Here is a 20,513-nt window from a genome sequence, read left to right on the forward strand (position 1 = left end):
GATGCTACCCGCTCTTATTAAGGCATCACCAAAAATGAACTCACTTTTACAAGGGATAATGATATCATAGGTAGACTCTTCAACGGATAACATAACTGAGATTTAAAATTTAAGGTTGTGACACACTATATAGTATTTTTTTTCCTCCAGTGAAAAATAAAAATATTCACCGTCTAGATAAATTTTTATAAATACTTTCTAATTTATTTTAATAATAAAAATTTTATAGAAACTTTTGTAAAACTAGATTAATCGTTGCCCTCATTCTATTGACTTGAACGTTTTCTAATCTTTGTCCAAATAGAAATGATAGCCGTCGCCAAGAAGCCGCGAGGAAACAAGAAGAAGAAAAAAATGTTGAGGAGCTGAAATCGAACGTCGGATCGCCAACACTAATGACAACACGAATAGAACAGCACCGCTAATCACGGCATCCATTTTGATGTTTTGGATATTCTCGTTGGTTGTTTTTTCTGATTTTTGTTTACTCGGTACACACGATCATGGAGACGGCCTTTTCGTTTCCTGAGTGGACTCACTGCGTCACGGCGCGGATGAACGGCCGTGATTTGCGCCCGCAGTCTTCCGTCATAAGACTCCTTTCCCGATCTCCATGATTCCAAGCTCGAGCCATGGCTCACTTCTTCTTCCTCCTCCTCTTCTTCTTCTTCTTATTCTTCTTCTCTTCCGCTTCTGGGGACGCCAATCCATCTTCGCCTAACGATCCTTTCTCTGCTGGTATGCTTAGCTCACGCACATTGCCATGGCTCCTCCTCCTGGCCAATTTCCTGCTTAATTTTTCTTTGGGGTCGCAGGCGTTGAGTTGAACATCGACTGCGGAGGCACCGCTAACTTCACGTCGGAGTTCGGGCGCTCCTGGGTGGCGGATCTCTACTACTCTGGCGGCGCCGCCGGGCTGGTGGCGGAACCCCACCGGTTCCAGCTGCCGCAGGAGCGAACTCTCCGTTTTTTCCCCCCGGTTTCCTACGGCAAGAAGAACTGCTACGCTGTTCCCCTTCCGAATGGACGCTATTATATTCGCACCTTCACCGTCTACGACAATTACGATTCCAAGCTGCGGAGCCCTAGCTTCGACGTCTCCTTCGAGGGCACGCTCGTATTCGTCTGGCGCTCCCCATGGCTGGAGGCCGCTGCCCGCTCCGGCGCCTACTCCGATTTCATTGCCGCTGTCCCCGACGGCACCGCCACCCTCTGCTTCTACAGCATCGCCACCGACCCTCCTGTCATTGCCTCCATTGAGATCGCGGCCGTCCACTTACTCGCTTATGATGCTGCCTCCACCGGCACAGATCTCATCCTCATCAATTATGGTCGCCTCACCGCTGGCTCCTCCCTCTTCGGTCCTGGATTCACTAACGACTCCGACGCCTTTTCCCGGGTCTGGCAACCTGACGCTACGTACCGAAACCCCAATGTCTCAGTCAAGGCGCTGTCCTCTGGGGGACACCAAATACTCGGCGCCAATCAGGCCCCAAATTTCTTTCCCGTCAAGCTGTACGAGACAGCCATCACAACCGTCAACACTGGGGATGCTTTAGAATACTTGCTGCCGGTGGACACGCGGCTAGATTACATGCTCTGGTTTCACTTTGCGGAGATAGATTCAGGGGTGAATGCTGCAGCACAGAGAGTGTTCGATGTATTGATCGGCCAAGAGAACGTGACGAGAATCGACATCTACAAGGAGGTGAGAGGGTTCACCGCCTTCAAATGGAGTCACATAGTGCATAACTTGACAAGTAAGATCCTAAGTGTTAAGCTGGTGCCGGTGGCGGGAAAGCCAATTATTTGTGGACTTGAGAACTACGCCATGGTGCCCTTGGACATGGCCACGGTGCCAAGTCAAGGTAGATGGTCAGGAACATGAACTGGGATTATACAGTTGCTGCTAGAAACAGTTTTGAGCTGACTTCCTTCTTGACAGTGTTGGCGATGCAAGCACTGAAGGAATCATTGCGGATACCAGATAGGATGGGCTGGAATGGAGACCCGTGCGCACCTTCCACATGGGATACTTGGGAGGGTGTCACTTGCCATCGCAGTGATAATGGACAGAATCTTGTTGTCACTCAATTGTAAGCGATCGCATAATATTTTATGATCAGATTATCTCCGCATTTTTTTATTAGTCTCCAAATTGTATACTTTTCATTAGTAGTTTCCATCATCTACAATCTCTTCCATCAGCATACTTTGGCTTCTTCCAATAGTAAACAAAAGTTGTAGGACAAGAATCAATAGTGGCTGCATGAGAAGTGAGACTCTTCTTCAGTAGAGATATGATTTTATTGGGTCAGTTATCAGTGAAATCAGCATGAACGCTTAGAAAAGAAAATTGATTACCTGCATTATGTTTTATTCTTGGAATACCACTGGCTTTCAATCCTGGGAAACAAATCAGTGTTATTTTTTATTATTTCTAGTCAATTTCTGTGGTAGATATTGTACTTTCATTTGCATTGTCCTGTGTGCATTTAGGAAGGATAAAATCTTTCATCTAGCAATATTTAATTTGCATGGGCATTAACCTACATGTTCTTTCTTGTATTAATTATGTCAGACATGAGCTAGTCTATGTGGATTCTGGATACCATCGCAAAACCTGAGGGATTATTCTTAACTTGCTTAACTTTTCCTGTTTTGATTCTCAGGGATTTAGGAAGTCAAGGCTTGAAAGGGTATATTAGTGATAAAATAAGTCTCTTAACAAACTTGGTAAACTTGTAAGTATCAGTTAATTTGGTACATCTTGCACAATTTCCTTCTTGCTGATTTCTTTCATAGTTGTTCTTTTATTGTGTATGTTCATCATCATATGCATTATCAAGCTCTCTTTTCCCAATTATTTGGGTAGGCTACATGAATCTTATTCCTCCATGCTGAGACTACATCACTTGGAGGAGACCTAACTTTACGAAAATTTGGGTTGAGATACATATTCAAATATTTTGACAATTTAACACTGGCTGTAGGCCAGCATTCTTCATTTGGGCTTGTGACTAATGTTGGTTTTTCTTTTTTATGGTGTATATTAGAAATGAAAATGAAGGGGAAAAAAAAGGGTCACTGCAGACTTATGTGGAAACAATGTTTGTTCGTATGGTAGCAATTGCTCTATGTTAATAACTTCTTGTTTTATTTCTCACACAGTCATGATTGCATGGACTCCAGCCCTGCAATTGATCTTTCAAGTATTGACAATCGGAAGGTTTTAATATGACATGGTAAATTTGTTATATGCTTAAGAGAAAAAACAGTGCATGAACCAACTTGAGGGATTTTAGTTTAGCAAATATATCTGTTGAACTAAACAACAATATTATTTTCAACTTGCATGCTGCAATTTGTCTTTGTCAGAACGCCCTTTTGTTTTTCTTAGAAAATGATTTTGCTATTTGAGCTTTTCTTTTATTCTATTTAATGTGCATATTTGCTCAATTTTTCATCTTACCTCTCATGGGCATACAATTAACAATCTGACAGAAACTTGAGCTCTAATTCCTTGGAAGGAAGTTTGCCGACAGATTTTGGTCTTGCATCCCTAGTAAGCTTGTAAGACTCGTATTTACTCCTATGCCTAGATATGATATTTACTCCTATCCCTAGTAAGCTTTGTTGTGAACTGTATGTATATTTGCATATTTGCTAATCTGTTTTCTCAGTTTCCATATATATTGAACAAGCCTAGTTAGATTGATCTAAATAACTTGATGTTTGATAGGGTTTTCAAACAAAACAAGCTAAATCATCATTTAGATACTTTATACAAGTATACTAATAAATATTATCATTATTATCATCGTTAAAATGTGCTCATCCCATCTTAGCTATTTGGGACCAACTATATCCATCTTGCCCCTTTTCGAGCTTTGTTCAAGACCATATCAGTTATAATAATTAAATTAATTAGAAGATTTGATATATATTAACAATAGGGTCTCTATCTCTAATTCCAATAACTTCCACGCTAATTGTTCTAACTCATCTAAATAGAATTTACATCGCCTTTGAATATGTCCATACCATCTCAATCTATTTTCTATTATTTTATCATTTATTAAAGCTACACCTAGTTATTTTTTATTATTGGTCATCATCAAGCATCTAAGTCCTAACTATTTTAGATAATTCTGCATTTTATCCTTTACAGTAATCTCATTCTATATACATCTTAGCATTTCCTATTAATCTCATTCCATATACATCTTAGCATTCTTATCTCTGTTTCATAATTTTGTTTATATGTTTTAAATTATCACCCAACATTATGATTCATAAAGCATGACAGGTCATACTGTAGTCTTGTTGAATTTTTCTATTAGCTTAAGGAGCAGCGGGTAAATTGGATTGGGTTAAAGTAGAAGAATAATAACCCAAGGTGGGTAATGGGTAAATTGGATTACTTGAGTTAGTATTCAAAGATGTGGGTACCAACCTGATGTCACATGGTGTTGTAGTATTACACTTAACTTGTCGCATGTAGTCGATAGTGTCTCCTTCAATACAATGAGCTGTTAAAGACAAACACAGAAAATAACAAAGCAATAATATGATGCGATGTAAGCCTATTGTCTGTGAAAAATCCAAGCCCATATATTGGAGAACAAGTATAGAGAAAGGTGCACAAGCATTTGTCCAGACAGTCTAAAAGTTATCTCAATCCTTTCTAAGGCCCTTTACTCACTACACCAAGGCATCATCATGTCTCCAACACTCTTTATGAGGTCGAATCTTCAATTTCTCTCTCCAATATCTGTTATCCACTAACGTTCTGCAGATTGTTGAGCTAAATTTTTTTTGGGTTTTTGGATTGCAAGGATAGTTCTGATGCTATCTCAAGACGACTGACATTATTCATATTTTCCATTTCTTAGTCGTAAATAACCTCTGTTGTTTTTATTATTCAGGGATCTGTCTTCAAATTTGCTTACAGGTAGTATTCCAGATAGCTTGGGTTCCTCAAACTCGCAAATTGTGTAAGTTGATAAAGATGTTCTCTGTTGCTTTAATCATTGTGATTGATCCTTTCCGTACAATAATATAATTTAAGTTTCTGAAAACTTAGTAGAAGTCTATTTACTAATACTGAATCCTTCACTTTCTATCATAACTTGTGGGTTTCAATTTTCAATCAGATTATTAAACAACAATCAACTGGATGGACAAGTTCCTGAGAAAGTTTATTCAATTGGTGTACATGGTGGAATCATAGAGTAAGTTATCCTCATGGAGGTCTGCTATTGAGAGAAAATTGTCACTTTACAGCATAGAAATCTTTGTAATACACTTGTTGTTACATCAATTCCTTTTCTATAGGATTAACTAGTTTTTTCTTGTTCAGCCTTTCAGGCAACAAAGGGCTTTGTGGTGTCCCTACGTTACCTGCTTGCCCCTTATTTTGGGACAAAGGTGGCCTTTCATTAGCTGGGAAGATCTCAATTGGCCTATCATGCCTTTTTATTCTCATCGTGCTTCTCGTAATTTACTTTTTCTGCGTAAGGAGGGGAAGCAGTGATTATGATTTCGAGTTTCCTCAGGACTTAATATGTAAGTAAAATAATTTGAAATTTTATTCTTAATTTTTTTACTTAATAGGATTGTATCTTGAAAATAATTATTGTTCAATCCCACTGATTTTGTAAGCTGGTGAAAACATCATGGCATCATCCAACCTTACCATCTATGCTCCTTGTATTTTCCAACCTTTGTCCTGCCCTGCACCTGATAACAGAACAAAATGTTCCTTTAGTTTTTTCTTCTATACTACTGCGACTTGGGTTTGTTGAACAGTCTTGTGAGTAGGTATACAAATAGCACGTAAATAAGGAGTGGAAAAAATTACCAATTGAAGTGTGCGACTCTGAAAGAGTAAGGGGGCGTTTGGTTTAGGGGAATAAGAGTGGGGAATGGGAATAGCAATCATTGATTGTCATTGTTGATGTTTGGATTATAGGAATGGAAATGTAAATAAGGGAATGAATCCTTATAATTGGGTAATGACTCATTCCCATGTCTCCCCCCTTCAATGAGTCATTACCCTATTTTTAACAATCAAAATATTTCCTTATTCAAAAAATACCCTTGACTAAAAACTAAAATTTTCCCCTTAAAATCAAATATCAAAATATATTTATTTAATTTTTCTTTCATATCACTTTCTCTCTTCTTGTTCTCTCTCAACATATTTTCTCTCTCCTCATTTTATCACTCACTATCTCTCTCCTTAATCTCTCTCATCACACTTTCCTTCATCTTTTTTTCATATTATTCTTTCTCTCTCATCACACTTGCTCTCTCCTTAATCTCTTCCATCACATTCTCTTTCCTATTTTTTCTCATCACACTTTCTCTCTCATCATACTTTCTCCCTACTCAGTCTCTCACATCACACTCTCTATTTTCTTTTTTCTCATCACACTTTCTCTCTCATCATACTTTCTATCTCATCACACTTTCTATCTCATCACACTTTCTCTCTCCTCAATCTCTCCCATCACATTCTCTCCCTTTTTTCTCAACACACTTTATCTCTCATCATACTTTATCTCTCATCATGCTTTCTCTCTCCTCAATATCTCTCATCACATTCGCTTTCATATTTTTTTCTCATCACACTCTCTCTCATAATACTTTCTCTCACCTCAATCTCTCCCATCACACACTCTCTCCTCTTTTTTTCTCATTACACTTTCTCTCTCTTCATCCTCTCTCATTATATTTTCTCACTCATCATATTTTCTCTCTCATCATATTTTTATGCTCTCTCCCATCATACTCTCTTTCCTCATTTTCTCTCATCGTACTTTCTCTCTCTTTATTCTTTTTTATCACACTTTTTCTTTCGTCATACTTTCTCTCTCATCATTCTTTCTCGTTATATTTTTCTTTCACATTTAACTTTCTCTCACATCTAATTTTTTCTCTTATTTTCCTTTAAGGGTAAAAAAGGAAATTTTGATTGATTCCGATAGAAAATATTCAATTAACCAAACATTGCTTTTAAAAGTGATATCCATGTCCATACTTATTCTCATTCCACAGTACTATGATTCCCATTCCGATTCCTATTCCTAGGAACGAACCAAACGCCCCCTAAGTATATCTTAACCCTGCGATGATAATAAGACTGAATTATAAGATTTCTAGACAACCAAATAGTGCTTGTTAGAGTTACTGGCGTTATGAGCCATTGGCCGGGGGTATACACTAGATTGGACGATTAGGTTTATGATTTTAGTTTGCGTTCCAGTTCCATCTATAGTATGTAAGGGATGTTTCATACAGTATTCCTTTCTGCAACCTTAATGGTTTTGATTCATGAGACTGATACATAAATGCATGTCAATTTCTGTGGTTTGGACAGAGATAGGAATGGATTTCAAAAAGGAGAGAACCTTAAATGGTTGATTGATGTGTTTAGCTTAAGTGAACCAGCAAGTTCTTTTTGCCAGTTGGACTTTCATATTTTGATGTTTCGGACATCCTTGAGAACCATGCTTTTTATAACTATCGTGTGATCTTTTGAGATGTATAGGAGGTGTGAGTTGGATTGTTTTAATAACTTAAACTGCTTTATCTTGCAAGTTGTAAATCCTTCATTGACATTTGCATGACATCGACTTCCCACTCCCACTTACTAAAACGTTCTGCTCTCCTCCCACAGCAATTGCAGCTAAAAGAAACAGGTACCAAAGACAGAAGCTTATGCTTGTAGAGCTGGAAGAAGCATCAAACTCAACAGGTTTTCCAAGCACCTCAAACACTCATTAGCAAACTCCTAACATGAGAAAAGACTGCTTTGTTTTCTCGATTTGAGCGACCAAATGAGATGATCAATTGTGTCCCAAACATTATTTGAAGGTAGCAGATACGGAGTTCAAATCATTTGATTCATGTAGTCATTTTTGTTCATCAGAAAGCCAACTTGTTTGAAGTTACCAACGAAGCATGTATCTTATAAGATATGAAGGTGGAAGAGGTCAAATATGTTGTGTAGCATATGAATCTGTGAGGAATCATAGGATTAGATAAATTTTAGCATTTGGTCTTAAATGATATATAGATGGGTTGATTCGTAAATGTAAACAAGATAAGGCCTGGTACTATGGATTCTACATTTTTTATGTACTGGTGCGACTTTGTTATGCTCCCTGCAAAATTTACGAATGTTGATTGTATTGAAAAATTAACAATAATGAATGCCATTCTCACCGACACTAGTTTTTCTAAATATTGATGCCTTAACTAGCTTGGTTACCAATTTAATCTGGACCAGAGGTGTCAAACTGGTCGAGCTCAGAGCTAGATGGGCCTCTATGGAGCTGAAATGCTCAGCACAGACATCTTCAACCACAGCCGAGCTGGGCATTGTCCTTGGGCTGGGCCAGACATCTTCAAAAAAAACCCTACAGCATGAATACGAACAAGCCACGAGTTCAACTTCAACCACATATCACGACACAAAGCTCGGGGAACAAAAACTAAGCACTGAAACACACATAAGAAAATAAGGTGGTTTACAAGATCTATTCATGCCAAACTCACAGGTAGCATAGTTAACATCTCCCTTGTCAACCTTTGCAGCTCTTCATCATAAAAATGTTGATATATGATTCTAGTTTATGCAAGTCTGCATCACAAGCTCTACTTTAAACCCTCCCGAACGATGCATTGTTCGCCGGTGAGCTACTACTATGTATGCCAGATAACCCGATGATGCTGGTGTTTTGGTTATCCTCTAACATCTGGAAGTACGCATATGGTCCCCAACCTTGATACCAAGAAACAAATGTTGGTATTGAACTAATAGCATTACCTAAATATGTACTGCTCCAGAATTCATCGAGCACCAAAAATATAATGATACAAAACAAACAAAGCAAATATTACCATCAGAATGATAAGGAGCCGGAAAGAACTGCAGATAACAAAATGTGGCCACTACAACACCTGAGATCAGAAAGCACTAATTAGTCATGACACAGGTAAAAAAGACATTTTAGCCTGTTTTTCACAAAAGTAGACATGTATAACCAAGTATGCCACCAGCAAAGACATCCTCCCAGTGGTGTTTATAGTCATCAACACGTGAAATTCCAATAAGTGATGCAAGAAGCAGAGGAAAGAACACGATACAAAGTTTTGCCACATGCCCTTTGCGATCAAAGCATTTGATCTTCCCTGACAAATACAGTGCTAGGTAACTAAGCCCTGCGAAGCACCCTGCATAATTTTGAAGATGAATGTGGATTGTCAAACCCAAATCGAAACTACAGAACCAAATATATTAAATGTTCATAAAATGAAGAATTTTAGATTAGAAATATCATTATTTCCATGTAATCCAATAAGAACGCATTTGATTCTATGGTCACCTCATGAAGCATATACTTGTTAACTATTAAATCCTTTTCTAACATTATTGGAATTGGCGTAGTGAATAAGATTGTTGTAGAAGTATATGACTCAGTTTTGATCACTACTGGGAATATATTTAAATGAACGGAACAAGGTCATTACTTTCATGCTAAAAAGGACTAAAATAACCTTTTTAATCTATGAAATGAAAAGAAAAGGAGCCTTAGCACAAATGATAAAGTTGGTGTCATGTGATCTTTTAGCCACATATTCGAGTCACGAAAACAAACTCTTGCCATAAGAATGCATACAATAGACCCAAATTTGATCCGACCCTTCCTTGCGACCCGACATTGGCGGGAGCTTCATGCACCAATCTATCCTTTAATAGTTTAATCCATGAAATCAAAAGATGTAGATGTAATGGTCAGATTACTAGGATGCAAGAGGGTGGGGTGTTGCCATTATTCCAAAAGCTAAGAGATTACTGCAATTTTCTCTTAGCACTGAAGAGACACTTTGGCTAACTCATGACTGAATCAATGTAGAATAAATGATAAATAACTAATAAGACAAATCAAGTATCCTTTAAAGAAGACTTAGTTTAACCTCCATTAACTAGAAATCTGCTTGGACAACAAAAGCAACTTTCTGAAGATATGAATAATGTCCTTTCTGCAAAAGCATCTTCTTAGAAAAAAATGCCAAAGAAAAATGAATAGAGGGAGCATATTACATGAAGTGTGACCACTTGGAAAGCTCTTGTGCCCATCATTCAATACCTTTTTCTCTCCATGACAAATAACATTTCCTGTCACTTTATCATATACCTTATGCAAACAAAGACTAATACATTACCGCAAATATGAAACAATTTGACGAATAAAATTAGCTACAAGAGTCAGGAAGCAGACCTCTTTTCCATCTGGAAAACAACGCCAAAAGAAATCTGGCCTAGGTCGACCAACAGCATCTTTTAATGCATCCGTTATGAGTGCAGTTGTAAGCACAGCAAAAAGGAGCCCTACATACAGAATTGAAACATCTTACCTGAGAGTCTCAGATATTTTAGGCATAATCAGCCTGAGTAAAGGAAATCGACACACAAGAGTTACCTAGAATGGCATGGTGAAGATCATAAATGTCTCTCTTGTGGATGTAGAAGGCAACAATGATTGCAGCAGGTAACAAAATTGAAATTATCTACATGTTGTAAACCTCCATATGAAGACCAACCAACAAAGCAGAATGAACTAAAACATTACACATGATACTCAGAAATATCCTACAGGAAGAGCCCATGGTGGCACAGTGTTCGTCTTGAATGGATATCTTAGGTCAGTCATCATTTCCTTTCCAACAAAACGGTAAAAAGGATGAACAGTCCTAATAGCCAACACAAGTATCAGCAGTCCAATAAGTGCAAGCCAATCAAACTTGTGGATTTTAGCAACTTTAATTCCATGAGATTTCAATGTGTGTGAACCCAGATGAATCTCTCTCACACTGCCCTGCCAGTATACAGCAAGGTCAAAACTAATCAAATTGAATTCTGAAAGTTTTCTAGCCAATGTAATAGGATCAACAAAACAGGCTAGGCCAAGAAAGAGTAGTTAATAAAAAACTGAGCATGGTTTTTGAATTCTACCAAATGAAACAAAGATTACGATGTGCATTGTAATATCCATATTCAAAGTTTACAATTGCATAGAATTCTTACGATCTAGGAGGAAGCATTTCACAAATTCAATTTCAATTATTATAAATCCACTAAACATTCAAGCGATCGCAATCAGAAGAAAACACGGGAAAAAAAGGAAAAGACAAAGATAATGACTTGGAACGGAAAAATAACTTTACCCTTTGACGATAGTTCAGCAACCAAGAAGGGATCATTTTTCTTAGGGTTTCACGTTCCTGCGAGCCCAGGCAAGCAACCGCGTCACAAAAAAAAATGCCACTTTCTTCCTTCTCCACTCCGGAACTCCAAAGCAAATGAAACTTGTGTGTCACCACAAAGCGATCAAGAAAAGAAAAAAACGAGTTCGAGAAACCGAAGCGAAAGAAATCCTGAGAGAGTACACTGCACACTCACCGACTACCGCGCTCAAGCGACACCAAAGCGAGGGCCGGCGAGACCTTCAATGGCGACCGATCGGTAACTGGCAATGGGAGAAGCGTGACCACACAAAAAGAGGCGGGCAGAGAAAGCCACTGCTTTCGGCGAGGCGTTCGAATCCACACCCGAGGCAACTGGCAAGCAACCGCCGCAGCAAAAGCGAAAGCTCCAGATTTCTGTTTTAATAAATAAAAACAAAACAAAATTGCTATTTCCGTCATAGAAGGGCCCAATGGGCCCTCCTAATGTCGGCCCAGTATCATTTTCACACATAAAAAAACGACATTTGATTAGAGAGACTCGGGGGCGTTTGATTTAGAAGAATAAGAGTGAGAAATGGGAATAGTAATTGTTGATTGTCATTGTTGATGTTTGGATTATATGAATGAAAATATAAATAAGAGAATTAATCATTATAATTGGGTAATGATTCATTCTCATGTCTCCCCCTTTCAATGAATCATTACTCTATTTTCAACAATCAAAATATTCTTTTATTCCAAAAATATCTTTGACCCAAAATTAAAATTTTCTTCCTTAATATCAAATATCAAAATATATTTATTTAATTTTTCTTTCATATCACTTTCTCTCTCTTTGTTATCTCTCATCATATTTTCTATCTTCTCATTTTATCACTCACTTTCTCTCTCCTTAATCTTTTATCACATTTTTTTCTCATTGCACTTTCTCTTCTATCACACTTTCTCTTTCCTTAATATCTTCTATCACACTTTATTCCCTCTTTATTTTTCTAATCACACTTTTCTCTCAACATATTTCCTCTCTCGTCGTACTTTCTCTTTTTTCAATCTCTCACATTACACTCTCTTTTCTCTTTCTTCTCATCACACTTTCTCTCTCATCATAATTTTTATCTCATCATACTTTCTCTCTCTTCTCAATCTCTCCCATCACACTCTTTCCCTTTTTTTCTTAACACACTTTCTCTCTCATCGTGTTTTTTCTCTCATCGTACTTTTTCTCTCCTAAATCTCTCCCATCACATTCGATTTCCTATTTTTTCTCATATTATACTTTCTTTCTCCTCAATCTTTCCTATCACACTCTCTCTCCTCATTTTTTTCTCACTATACTTTCTTTCTCTTCATCCTCTCTCATCATATTTTTCTCTCATCATATTTTCTCTCTTATCTTCTATTATCATGCTCTCTCTCATCATACTTCCTTTTCTCATTTTCTCTCATCGTATTTTTTCTTTTCATTATTTTTCATTGTACTTTTTCTCTCATCATATTTCTCTCTTACATTCAAATTTCTCTCCTATCTAATTATTTTATCTTATTTTTCTTGAAGAATAAAAAAAATCAATTTATTTCAATATAAAATATTAAATTAATTAAATATCATTTTTAAGAATGATATCTATATTCGTACATATTCCAATTCCATGATAATATAATTCTCATTTGATCCCTCAAATCTTCTGCACTCAAGTTTTGCCCGCTGAGGTTGACTGGAGCGAAGAAAGTCAAACCGCACATGCATTGAATGTACGGATGTGGAGTTGCACCAGCATTCCGACTATTTCTCAGTCTTCTTCGCCTGTGATTGCGCAAAATGTTTGTTTCATTTTTTTTTTCCAAATTTTCTAAAATCTAGAAAATAATTTTGACTATTTATATCCCATTTAGCTTCTCATTCTAAACTCGATGCTTGTGTTAAATCTTTTCCATAAATAGTAAGATAGATAAATCTGTCGACCCAAATCCGAGCATAAATCTAGTTGAGAGTTCACAAATCGCCCACCAATCTCCACTCTCTGCGTCGTCGCCATCTCACTGCTTTCTCCCCAAACTCGCTCTCCCTTTCTTCCTTCGAGATCCCATTTTCATGGCCATGGAGCTCCGCTTCACGCAAGCGCGTTTCTGTGCTTTTCTTCTTCTCCTTCTCTTCTGTTGCAGCTTGTTTCCTGTTCCGCTTGCCCTAAATGAGGAGGTCGAGGCCCTCCTCTCCTTCAAATCGTCCATCGAGGAAGATCCAGGCGGTTCCATGGCCTCCTGGAACTCCACCGCCTCCGACCCCTGCGCTTGGAACGGCGTCACTTGCCAGGAAGGGAAGGTCGTCGCCATTGCGCTCCCAAGGAGTCATCTTTTGGGCTCCCTGCCTCCCTCGCTGTCTGCGCTCGCCGCTCTCCGCCGCATCAACCTCCGGAGCAACCGGCTTCGGGGACTCCTTCCCCCGGGTCTCTTCTCCGCCTCCAGCCTCCAAAGTTTGGTGCTTTCCGGCAACTCCTTCTCCGGCGCCATCCCTGACGAGGTCGGCAGCCTCTCCTCCCTCCAAATCTTTGAGCTTTCCAACAACTTCCTCGATGGGACCATTCCAGCTTCGATTGCCCACTGCAAGAGGCTGAGGCTTCTCGATTTGAGCCGCAACAACTTCTCCGGCGCCCTCCCGGCCGGATTCGGTACCAATCTTACGGCTTTGGAAAGGCTGGACCTTTCTTACAACAGATTGAACGGCTCAATCCCTAGGGATTTGGGGAACCTGTCGAGTCTCATCGACACGCTCGATCTCTCTCACAATGATTTCTCCGGCTCAATTCCGGCGAGTCTTGGAAATTTACCCGAAAGAATCTATGTCGATCTCGCATTCAACAACCTGAGCGGCTCGATTCCGCAAAATGGAGCTCTGGTGAACCGTGGCCCAACTGCATTCATCGGAAACCCTAATCTCTGCGGAGAGCCATTAAAGAACCCCTGTCCTGCTTCAGCCACCAGCCAATCCCAATTTCCTTATTTGCCAAGCGATCAATCACCGGTATCTTCTTTAGATGGTAGAAAGAGTACAAGTAGTCTCAGTAAACGATCTGTGATCGCTATAGTTATCGGCGATGTACTCGCAATTGGCCTTATGGCAATGCTGTTCTTCCACTGCTACAGGAGGACAGTTTCTTCGAAGAGTGAGTTAAAAACTGAGAACTCTAGCAGTGATTCGAAGGATAGCAAAATGTGCTATTGCTGTGGCAAAGATAGATCAGAGGTTTTGGCAGAGAATGTCAAGCAATTTGATCTCATACCGCTAGATAAGCAAGTGCATTTCGACTTGGATGATCTCTTAAAGGGATCTGCTTTTGTGATGGGGAAGAGCGGGATTGGAATAGTTTACAAGGTGGCATTGGACGATGGGATCACGATGGCGGTGAGAAGGTTAGGCGAAGGTGGATCACAGAGGTTCAAGGATTTCCAAACTGAGGTAGAAGCAATTGGCAAAGTGAAGCATCCTAATATTGTTCAGCTAAGAGCTTACTACTGGTCGGCCGATGAGAAGCTTCTGATATATGATTTTATTTCAAACGGCAACCTCTCCAATGCAATTCATGGTATGTCTCAATGATACAATCTTGCATGATTCAGTAGTAGTTATGAATAATACTCACTCTTGGTTATTTATCAAAGCAGCAATTACTCATTCATACATAAATCAAACATTAGTTATCTTCATCTTTCATTAAGTACTTTGAAGTTTTAATTTTAAATTGGCTTAAATGTCATGAAATATTTGTATTGTAGGTTCTCCAATGGTTGGTTGTAACTGAGAGTTTTAAATATTTAAGATCATTTTGATAAAAATATTGAGGGATTGAGAAAGATGTCTTATATATAATACAAGCAAAATTGTTTGAATTATCTACTTAACATGCTGTTAGTCTCATTAATGGTCGTATCCGCAATGCATATGTTTACAGGAAATCCTTCAGATGCGAACTTTTCACCACTTCCATGGAGTGTTAGAGTTAAGATCATGAAGGGAGTGGCAAAGGGTTTGGCTTTCTTGCATGAGTTCAGCCCCAAGAAGTATGTCCATGGGGATCTTAAACCCAGCAACATCCTCCTTGGCTCAGAAATGGAGCCATACATTTCAGACTTCGGGCTAGGGCACCTAGCCAACATGGAAATCGGAGCAACATCTATCTACTCGGTTGGAAAGGCGAACGAGAAGCAGCAAAGCCCGCTCTCTAGCATTTCATTCAGTCCTATCTGGAGCAACACATTGTTCTATCAAGCTCCGGAAGCCCTGAAATCTCTCAGGCCATCCCAGAAGTGGGACGTGTATTCGTATGGAGTGATCCTACTAGAATTGATCTCTGGAAGATCGCCTTCCGCTGTAATGGACACCTCCGACATGGATTTAGTACGCTGGGTTCAGATTTCGATCGAAGAGAAGAAGAGCCTGTTGAATGTGATAGACCCTTACTTGGCGCAAGAACCCGAAAGAGAAGATGACATTACTGCAGCCCTCAAGGTTGCATTAGCTTGCGCTCAGTTCAATCCTGAAAACAGACCATCAATGAGGCACATTGTCGACTCATTAGACAAATTAGCTAGCTAAGATATGATAATGATCTCAGTTGTTATATGCTTGTGATTTCCAGTATTCCAAGTGTAGCTTTAGTGTAATATATTTTGTTTGAGCCAGTGTATCTAGAGATCTGCTTATCGATCCATAAAATTACTGTCATTGTAAAATTAGTAAATTATTGTCAGTGTGTATGTTTATCAGGCGATTCTTTAGAAGAATTCTGGCATTTTGTAAGACAGTGAGTGGCAATAATATGCTTAAAAAGGCCAAACCCTAAACCCTACTTCATGGTTGCTGCATGGTCTGCATCAACTTGCTGTTCTCAGACTCAGTAGGACAGCGAGGTTGTCTCTTCCTAGCTGTGTCTTCTGGCCTGCATTTAAGTTGGTGGATCAGCATTCCAACATGCAACAGAGAGCTGTTTGTTTTTATGAACAGATTTCTGAGCAAAAATAAATATTTGAAGTATAATTTATACATACTTAAAAGTTAATTTTAATATATTTCTTTCGTTTGAGATTTAATTATTTTGTTTTTTAAATTATTTTTTAAGCATTTTATTACGAAATCACACTAGGGCAGCCCATTGGGCCATGTCGGGCTCAATCTCAAATCATGCCCAGCACGATTCAGTTGTGAATCGAATAGCTCTTGTCTTAGACAAAGACTTGCTTTTATACAGGTTGAATCTCAACTACATTTTTCTCTAGTAGAATGTCAGTTCTAAGAACATTAATGAATATCTGAATTATAAAAACTTGCTCTGGTGTTGTGCTACGTAGAGCATTATTATATACATTTAAGCTAAGTCACATGCAATTTGACCCATCGTACATGTCTAATTTACCTACTCATGTACCTTAAAAGAGTTAAATTGGTAAAGTATAAAAGTGGTCTACACCTTCACCCAAGGTAAAAGTGGGCTAAAAAAATTTGAGTCGATGCCGAATAAAAATAAAAAAATTGTGACAATTTCAAGTGGTTATATATATGGATTAGATAGAATTTTTAGGATTTGTTATAAAATAACAACCAAACTAAACTATGATTACTTATGTGAATGCATAACATTGATTGACTATTGTCTTCATTTTTTGTTTGCCTTCATGTTCATTGTGCTTGCTCCATTTTACTTAAACAAATCTACATGTTGCATTCAGTATCCCTTTGATTTTGTCTTCCATGCGAGGGTGTCAAAAGGTAATATTTGTCACTGACGACTAGGACATCATAGATCATGTTAGATATAATACTGTCTCTTCATATGGATCTAGTGGTTAGCATATGAGATATTATCATAATGAGGTCTGGGGTTCGAATCTCGATAAAGTCGAGATAAATATCTCCTTTATGTGCTAGTCACTATTCCAAAGGCTAGTAGCCGCCCGTGATTTACCTCCTCCGTATTGGTCTTAGAACGGGCTGGCGAGGGCGCTAGGGACGAGCGTATTCGCCTTTTACCATAATGTTAAATATAACATTTGAGACGGATTGACGGGGGTGCTGTGGACCAACATATTCGTCTTTTTACCACAATATTAGATATAACACTTGACATTACACCACCTCAACGAACATGAACCTAGGGCATTAACAACCCTAATCAATTTAACAGTCGGTTATAATTGACTTTATAATTTATCTCCTTTCACATAATTGACAAGAAACTATGAGAGATATTTAAAGTGAGATGTAATCATCTTTTACTATAATAAATATAGGACATTAGCCTACATAAGTTAAAAAATAATAAAAATTAATAATAAACTATAAAATAAAAGTCTTTGTCGTCCAGCCCAACAACAGTCCGAGTCTAGGGCTAGCCTAACGCGACATGGCCTAATTTTTGATAGGTCATACTGAGTTAGGTTTAACCATAGATAGTCTGACTTTAACCCCACTACTCTTAACTGTTTTAGAAGATTGATGTTTATATTAGTCTCTTTTATTATTGTCCTCCTTGACTTCCTACTACGCTTATCGCTTGTACTTATCTCTTCTATTTCATTACATTGACACTTTTGTTTAGTTACTTAGAATACTTATTTTACTAAGAATAGTTATCGAATAATTTGATAACAACGACTTGCAACTGAAACTTAGTATTTTTAGTAAACAATTTATAGTTGTTTTATATATCCTTTGAATTATTATGCTAAAATTCTTTTGGAGTTTGTTTCTTGTAATAAATGTTATTAATTTTATAATAAATTGCAAAATTATATCACTACTGCTGCGATATCAAGTAAAATATCCCCCTCTGATTTGATATTAAACCAATCATGCCCCACATGATTGGGACAAAGAAGGGATTAACGTGTCGAGTCGCCTCTAACGAACCCAACTCATTCTCCTCATCTGCACATTAGACCATCGATTAGCACTAAGCCAAGTATTTTAATCCATGTAATCAGCTCCGAAACAACCCAATCTTAATTGATTTGGCAGCACGCCGGTAGATTACTCAAATAAAGCATGATTATATGCGCAATTATTAAACTCTGCCCAGCCTGGTACACTTCAGATTAAGAAAATAAATATGGATTAATTGATGGAAGCCTAGTAATTACTGGTTAATCAACAATTAGCACTAACACTCTCCCTCCGTCGCAACATTGACGAGGGGAAAACAAATATCCACGCGTTGGGAGGTGACCACGACGGCGGCAGCGACGACGACGACTTCCAAGTGTCGTGAAGGAGCGCAGCGTTGACCGACCCTGAGCCGACGGCCCTGGCTGAAGCGGAACGCATCACACCGCACGGCGCCGCCGCAACCGTCGCTCCACCCCTGCCGCCGGTGAAACGAACTGCAATCGAGTCGGCGTTTTTGTCTGGAAGCAGAGAGTGTGGCTGGCGCTTTGATTGAAACAAGGCTCATCAATTGTTCGTGGATCGATCGATCGATCTCTTTTGGAACTGAGCGAAAATTGGACTCTTAAAACAGGGCGATTACAGGACGAATTTTTGACGCAATGAGGGTGTTCTACGATGTTCAAGTATCGAGGTCGAAGTAAAGGATGATTTCTTCTGCTTACTGCTGTTGCCTGCTGCAGGAGAAACCCATGGCTGGACGATACGGAGTTAGATGCGTCGCGTCCCTCGCGGTACGATTACCGCTATTCTGGTACCTTGTAGGTATCGGCGGTGATCTCCGTAAGCCACGAGCCGGGGAATAGCGCCTGCGTAAGAGTCGCGTCAAGAGGGATTAATCATGCTTAAGGTGAAAGAGATTAATCGATCATTCTGAAAGAAAAAGGAACAGCGTGTTGGAATCGGAGAGGAGTGGAAAAGTCGTAGAAAAAATGAAGCGGAAATGGGGATTTTCTAGATCACAACGGCGAACGAAACGTCGACGGAGGAAGGAAAGGGAAGGGAAAGCGGGACGAAGAATCTCACCTCTAGCTGCTTTTGGATGACCCTCGGCCGCTTCCTTGGCCGGCGACGAGCCCTGCACCCGGTCACGGCGTAGATGTCCTCGTCGATCTCCTCCTTCGTGAGCGAGATCGAGAACCTAGGTCGCTCCTTTCTCTTAGAGTCCTTCGACCTGAGCCGGACCGTCCTCTTCTCTACCGCCGGTGGTGTCGGCGCCGGCGAACCGCTCCGGCACCGCTCGATCTCCCTAGACGCCCCGCGCCGCGTCCTCAGGTTCCAGGGTAGCGCCTTGTAGCCGTCGAAAGCCTTAAGATCGGGCGCAGACTCCGGTACCGGAGCCGGCTCAGCCTCGTCGCAGTCCTTGGGCAGCACCAACTTCATCCGGTCCGCCGCCTCGCGGAGGTGAACCAGCAAGCGCTCCCTGACATCCTCGACCCCAGAGTCATCTCCATCGCCACGGCCGCTATCCGGGAAACGGATCCGCGGGCACGCAGACTCCGACGGAGCCGACGATCTCCATTCGCCGGCGGCGACGGCGTCTTCCTTTCCCATGCTGTGAACCAACCGATGGCGGCCCCACGCCTTGAAGATCTGGAAGGACAGATCCTGCAGGAGGCTCCCCTGTGTCCCTCGGCGAGAAAGCGGCGATTCGGTGGCTGCCGCCGTTTCCTGGCTGGGATTCGGGAGCCTGGAGGGAGACTCCGGCGAGATGACCATGCCGGAGGCGACGGACGCGTAGCGGTCGGCCGCAGATTTCAAAACCGAAGGCGAGGGAGGAAGGGGCTGGCTCGATGACGAGGGTTGGCGTGAGGGCGAGGTTATGAGAGGAGGCATGGAAGAACAAAGAAGAGCAGAGACCGGTCGAGAGGGTTTCTTATAGTGAGGGAATAATATTAATATCAGAAAATATATATATATATATATTCTTTTTATTTTATTGTATTTATGGTTTATTGTAATGTGTTATTTATTGTATGTGCTATTTTTTTCTCATTAACGTATCGGAAAAAGTGAGTGGGTGCATGGGAGGTAGGACAGCCTTTCGAGTGGGCCCCTTGCTGAAAATGATTACGTGGCTGTCTGGGTATAGCTTCGGGATGGCGAATATAGCAGTTTCGACCATGACAAGTTATTAATTCTGTACGATTTATTTGAGAATTGTTCTTCATTTATAAATACCAAAATAAAAATTACGTATTTTTTAAAAATAAGATAGTAATAATTTACAAATAAAGATTTATTTTTGGGACCAAATTTTGCACCGATAAAATTTTAAAATATCTAAGAAAATTCATCTAGTCGATGAGAATTGTCCATT

General features: G+C 39.7%; 4 protein-coding genes across 6 annotated transcripts; 2 read left to right on the forward strand and 2 right to left on the reverse strand.

Annotated features, from left to right (window-relative positions):
- The first annotated feature begins 583 nt into the window (after window positions 1–583).
- Window positions 584–8,216, forward strand: LOC121976943 (receptor-like protein 4). Of its 2 annotated transcripts, XM_042529373.1 has the most exons (9): window positions 584–738; window positions 816–1,868; window positions 1,946–2,096; window positions 2,673–2,744; window positions 3,505–3,573; window positions 4,929–4,997; window positions 5,157–5,234; window positions 5,363–5,568; window positions 7,685–8,216. In XM_042529373.1, exons 1-9 carry the CDS (start codon window positions 633–635, stop codon window positions 7,789–7,791), a joined length of 1,911 nt encoding a protein of 636 aa, XP_042385307.1. In that variant the 5' UTR covers window positions 584–632; the 3' UTR covers window positions 7,792–8,216. The 2 variants fall into 2 exon arrangements, with proteins under 2 accessions (XP_042385307.1, XP_042385308.1); XM_042529374.1 differs by lacking the exon at window positions 3,505–3,573.
- A 274-nt stretch (window positions 8,217–8,490) lies between these two features.
- Window positions 8,491–11,646, reverse strand: LOC121976944 (lipid phosphate phosphatase 2-like). Of its 2 annotated transcripts, none has more exons than XM_042529376.1 (9): window positions 11,474–11,646; window positions 11,239–11,379; window positions 10,668–10,889; window positions 10,494–10,581; window positions 10,293–10,402; window positions 10,115–10,208; window positions 9,067–9,243; window positions 8,911–8,970; window positions 8,491–8,791 (listed from the first exon to the last, which is right to left on the reverse strand). In XM_042529376.1, the coding sequence occupies exons 2-9, from the start codon at window positions 11,272–11,274 to the stop codon at window positions 8,670–8,672; spliced, it is 909 nt and encodes a 302-aa protein (XP_042385310.1). In that variant the 5' UTR covers window positions 11,275–11,379; window positions 11,474–11,646; the 3' UTR covers window positions 8,491–8,669. The 2 variants fall into 2 exon arrangements, with proteins under 2 accessions (XP_042385310.1, XP_042385309.1); XM_042529375.1 differs by having other exon boundaries at window positions 9,055–9,243.
- A 1,518-nt stretch (window positions 11,647–13,164) lies between these two features.
- On the forward strand, window positions 13,165–16,032 carry LOC121976945 (receptor protein kinase-like protein ZAR1). Its single transcript, XM_042529378.1, has 2 exons — window positions 13,165–14,840; window positions 15,207–16,032. The coding sequence occupies exons 1-2, from the start codon at window positions 13,352–13,354 to the stop codon at window positions 15,848–15,850; spliced, it is 2,133 nt and encodes a 710-aa protein (XP_042385312.1). The 5' UTR covers window positions 13,165–13,351; the 3' UTR covers window positions 15,851–16,032.
- A 2,630-nt stretch (window positions 16,033–18,662) lies between these two features.
- Window positions 18,663–20,061, reverse strand: LOC121978014. Its single transcript, XM_042530409.1, has 2 exons — window positions 19,220–20,061; window positions 18,663–19,002 (listed from the first exon to the last, which is right to left on the reverse strand). Exons 1-2 carry the CDS (start codon window positions 20,027–20,029, stop codon window positions 18,940–18,942), a joined length of 873 nt encoding a protein of 290 aa, XP_042386343.1. The 5' UTR covers window positions 20,030–20,061; the 3' UTR covers window positions 18,663–18,939.
- Window positions 20,062–20,513: the final 452 nt, after the last annotated feature.

This window comes from Zingiber officinale, chromosome 4B, assembly GCF_018446385.1.
Source record: "Zingiber officinale cultivar Zhangliang chromosome 4B, Zo_v1.1, whole genome shotgun sequence".
NCBI classification, from domain to species: Eukaryota; Viridiplantae; Streptophyta; class Magnoliopsida; order Zingiberales; family Zingiberaceae; genus Zingiber; species Zingiber officinale.

Bases quoted from the DNA above. Each gene is read 5' to 3' on its own strand.
- LOC121976943 (XM_042529373.1), top strand. From the start codon at position 633: ATGGCTCACTTCTTCTTCCTCCTCCTCTTCTTCTTCTTCTTATTCTTC. The intron at 1,869-1,945 runs GTAGATGGTCAG...CCTTCTTGACAG, and splicing joins GGCCACGGTGCCAAGTCAAG to TGTTGGCGATGCAAGCACTG. The intron at 5,235-5,362 runs GTAAGTTATCCT...TTTCTTGTTCAG, and splicing joins GTACATGGTGGAATCATAGA to CCTTTCAGGCAACAAAGGGC.
- LOC121976944 (XM_042529375.1), bottom strand. From the start codon at position 11,274: ATGATCCCTTCTTGGTTGCTGAACTATCGTCAAAGG. The intron at 10,582-10,667 runs GTAGGATATTTC...TACAACATGTAG, and splicing joins TGCCACCATGGGCTCTTCCT to ATAATTTCAATTTTGTTACC. The intron at 10,403-10,493 runs GTAACTCTTGTG...TTCTGTATGTAG, and splicing joins TCTTCACCATGCCATTCTAG to GGCTCCTTTTTGCTGTGCTT.
- LOC121976945 (XM_042529378.1), top strand. From the start codon at position 13,352: ATGGCCATGGAGCTCCGCTTCACGCAAGCGCGTTTCTGTGCTTTTCTT. The intron at 14,841-15,206 runs GTATGTCTCAAT...ATATGTTTACAG, and splicing joins CCTCTCCAATGCAATTCATG to GAAATCCTTCAGATGCGAAC.
- LOC121978014 (XM_042530409.1), bottom strand. From the start codon at position 20,029: ATGCCTCCTCTCATAACCTCGCCCTCACGCCAACCCTCGTCATCGAGC. The intron at 19,003-19,219 runs GTGAGATTCTTC...ACTCTTACGCAG, and splicing joins TCATCCAAAAGCAGCTAGAG to GCGCTATTCCCCGGCTCGTG.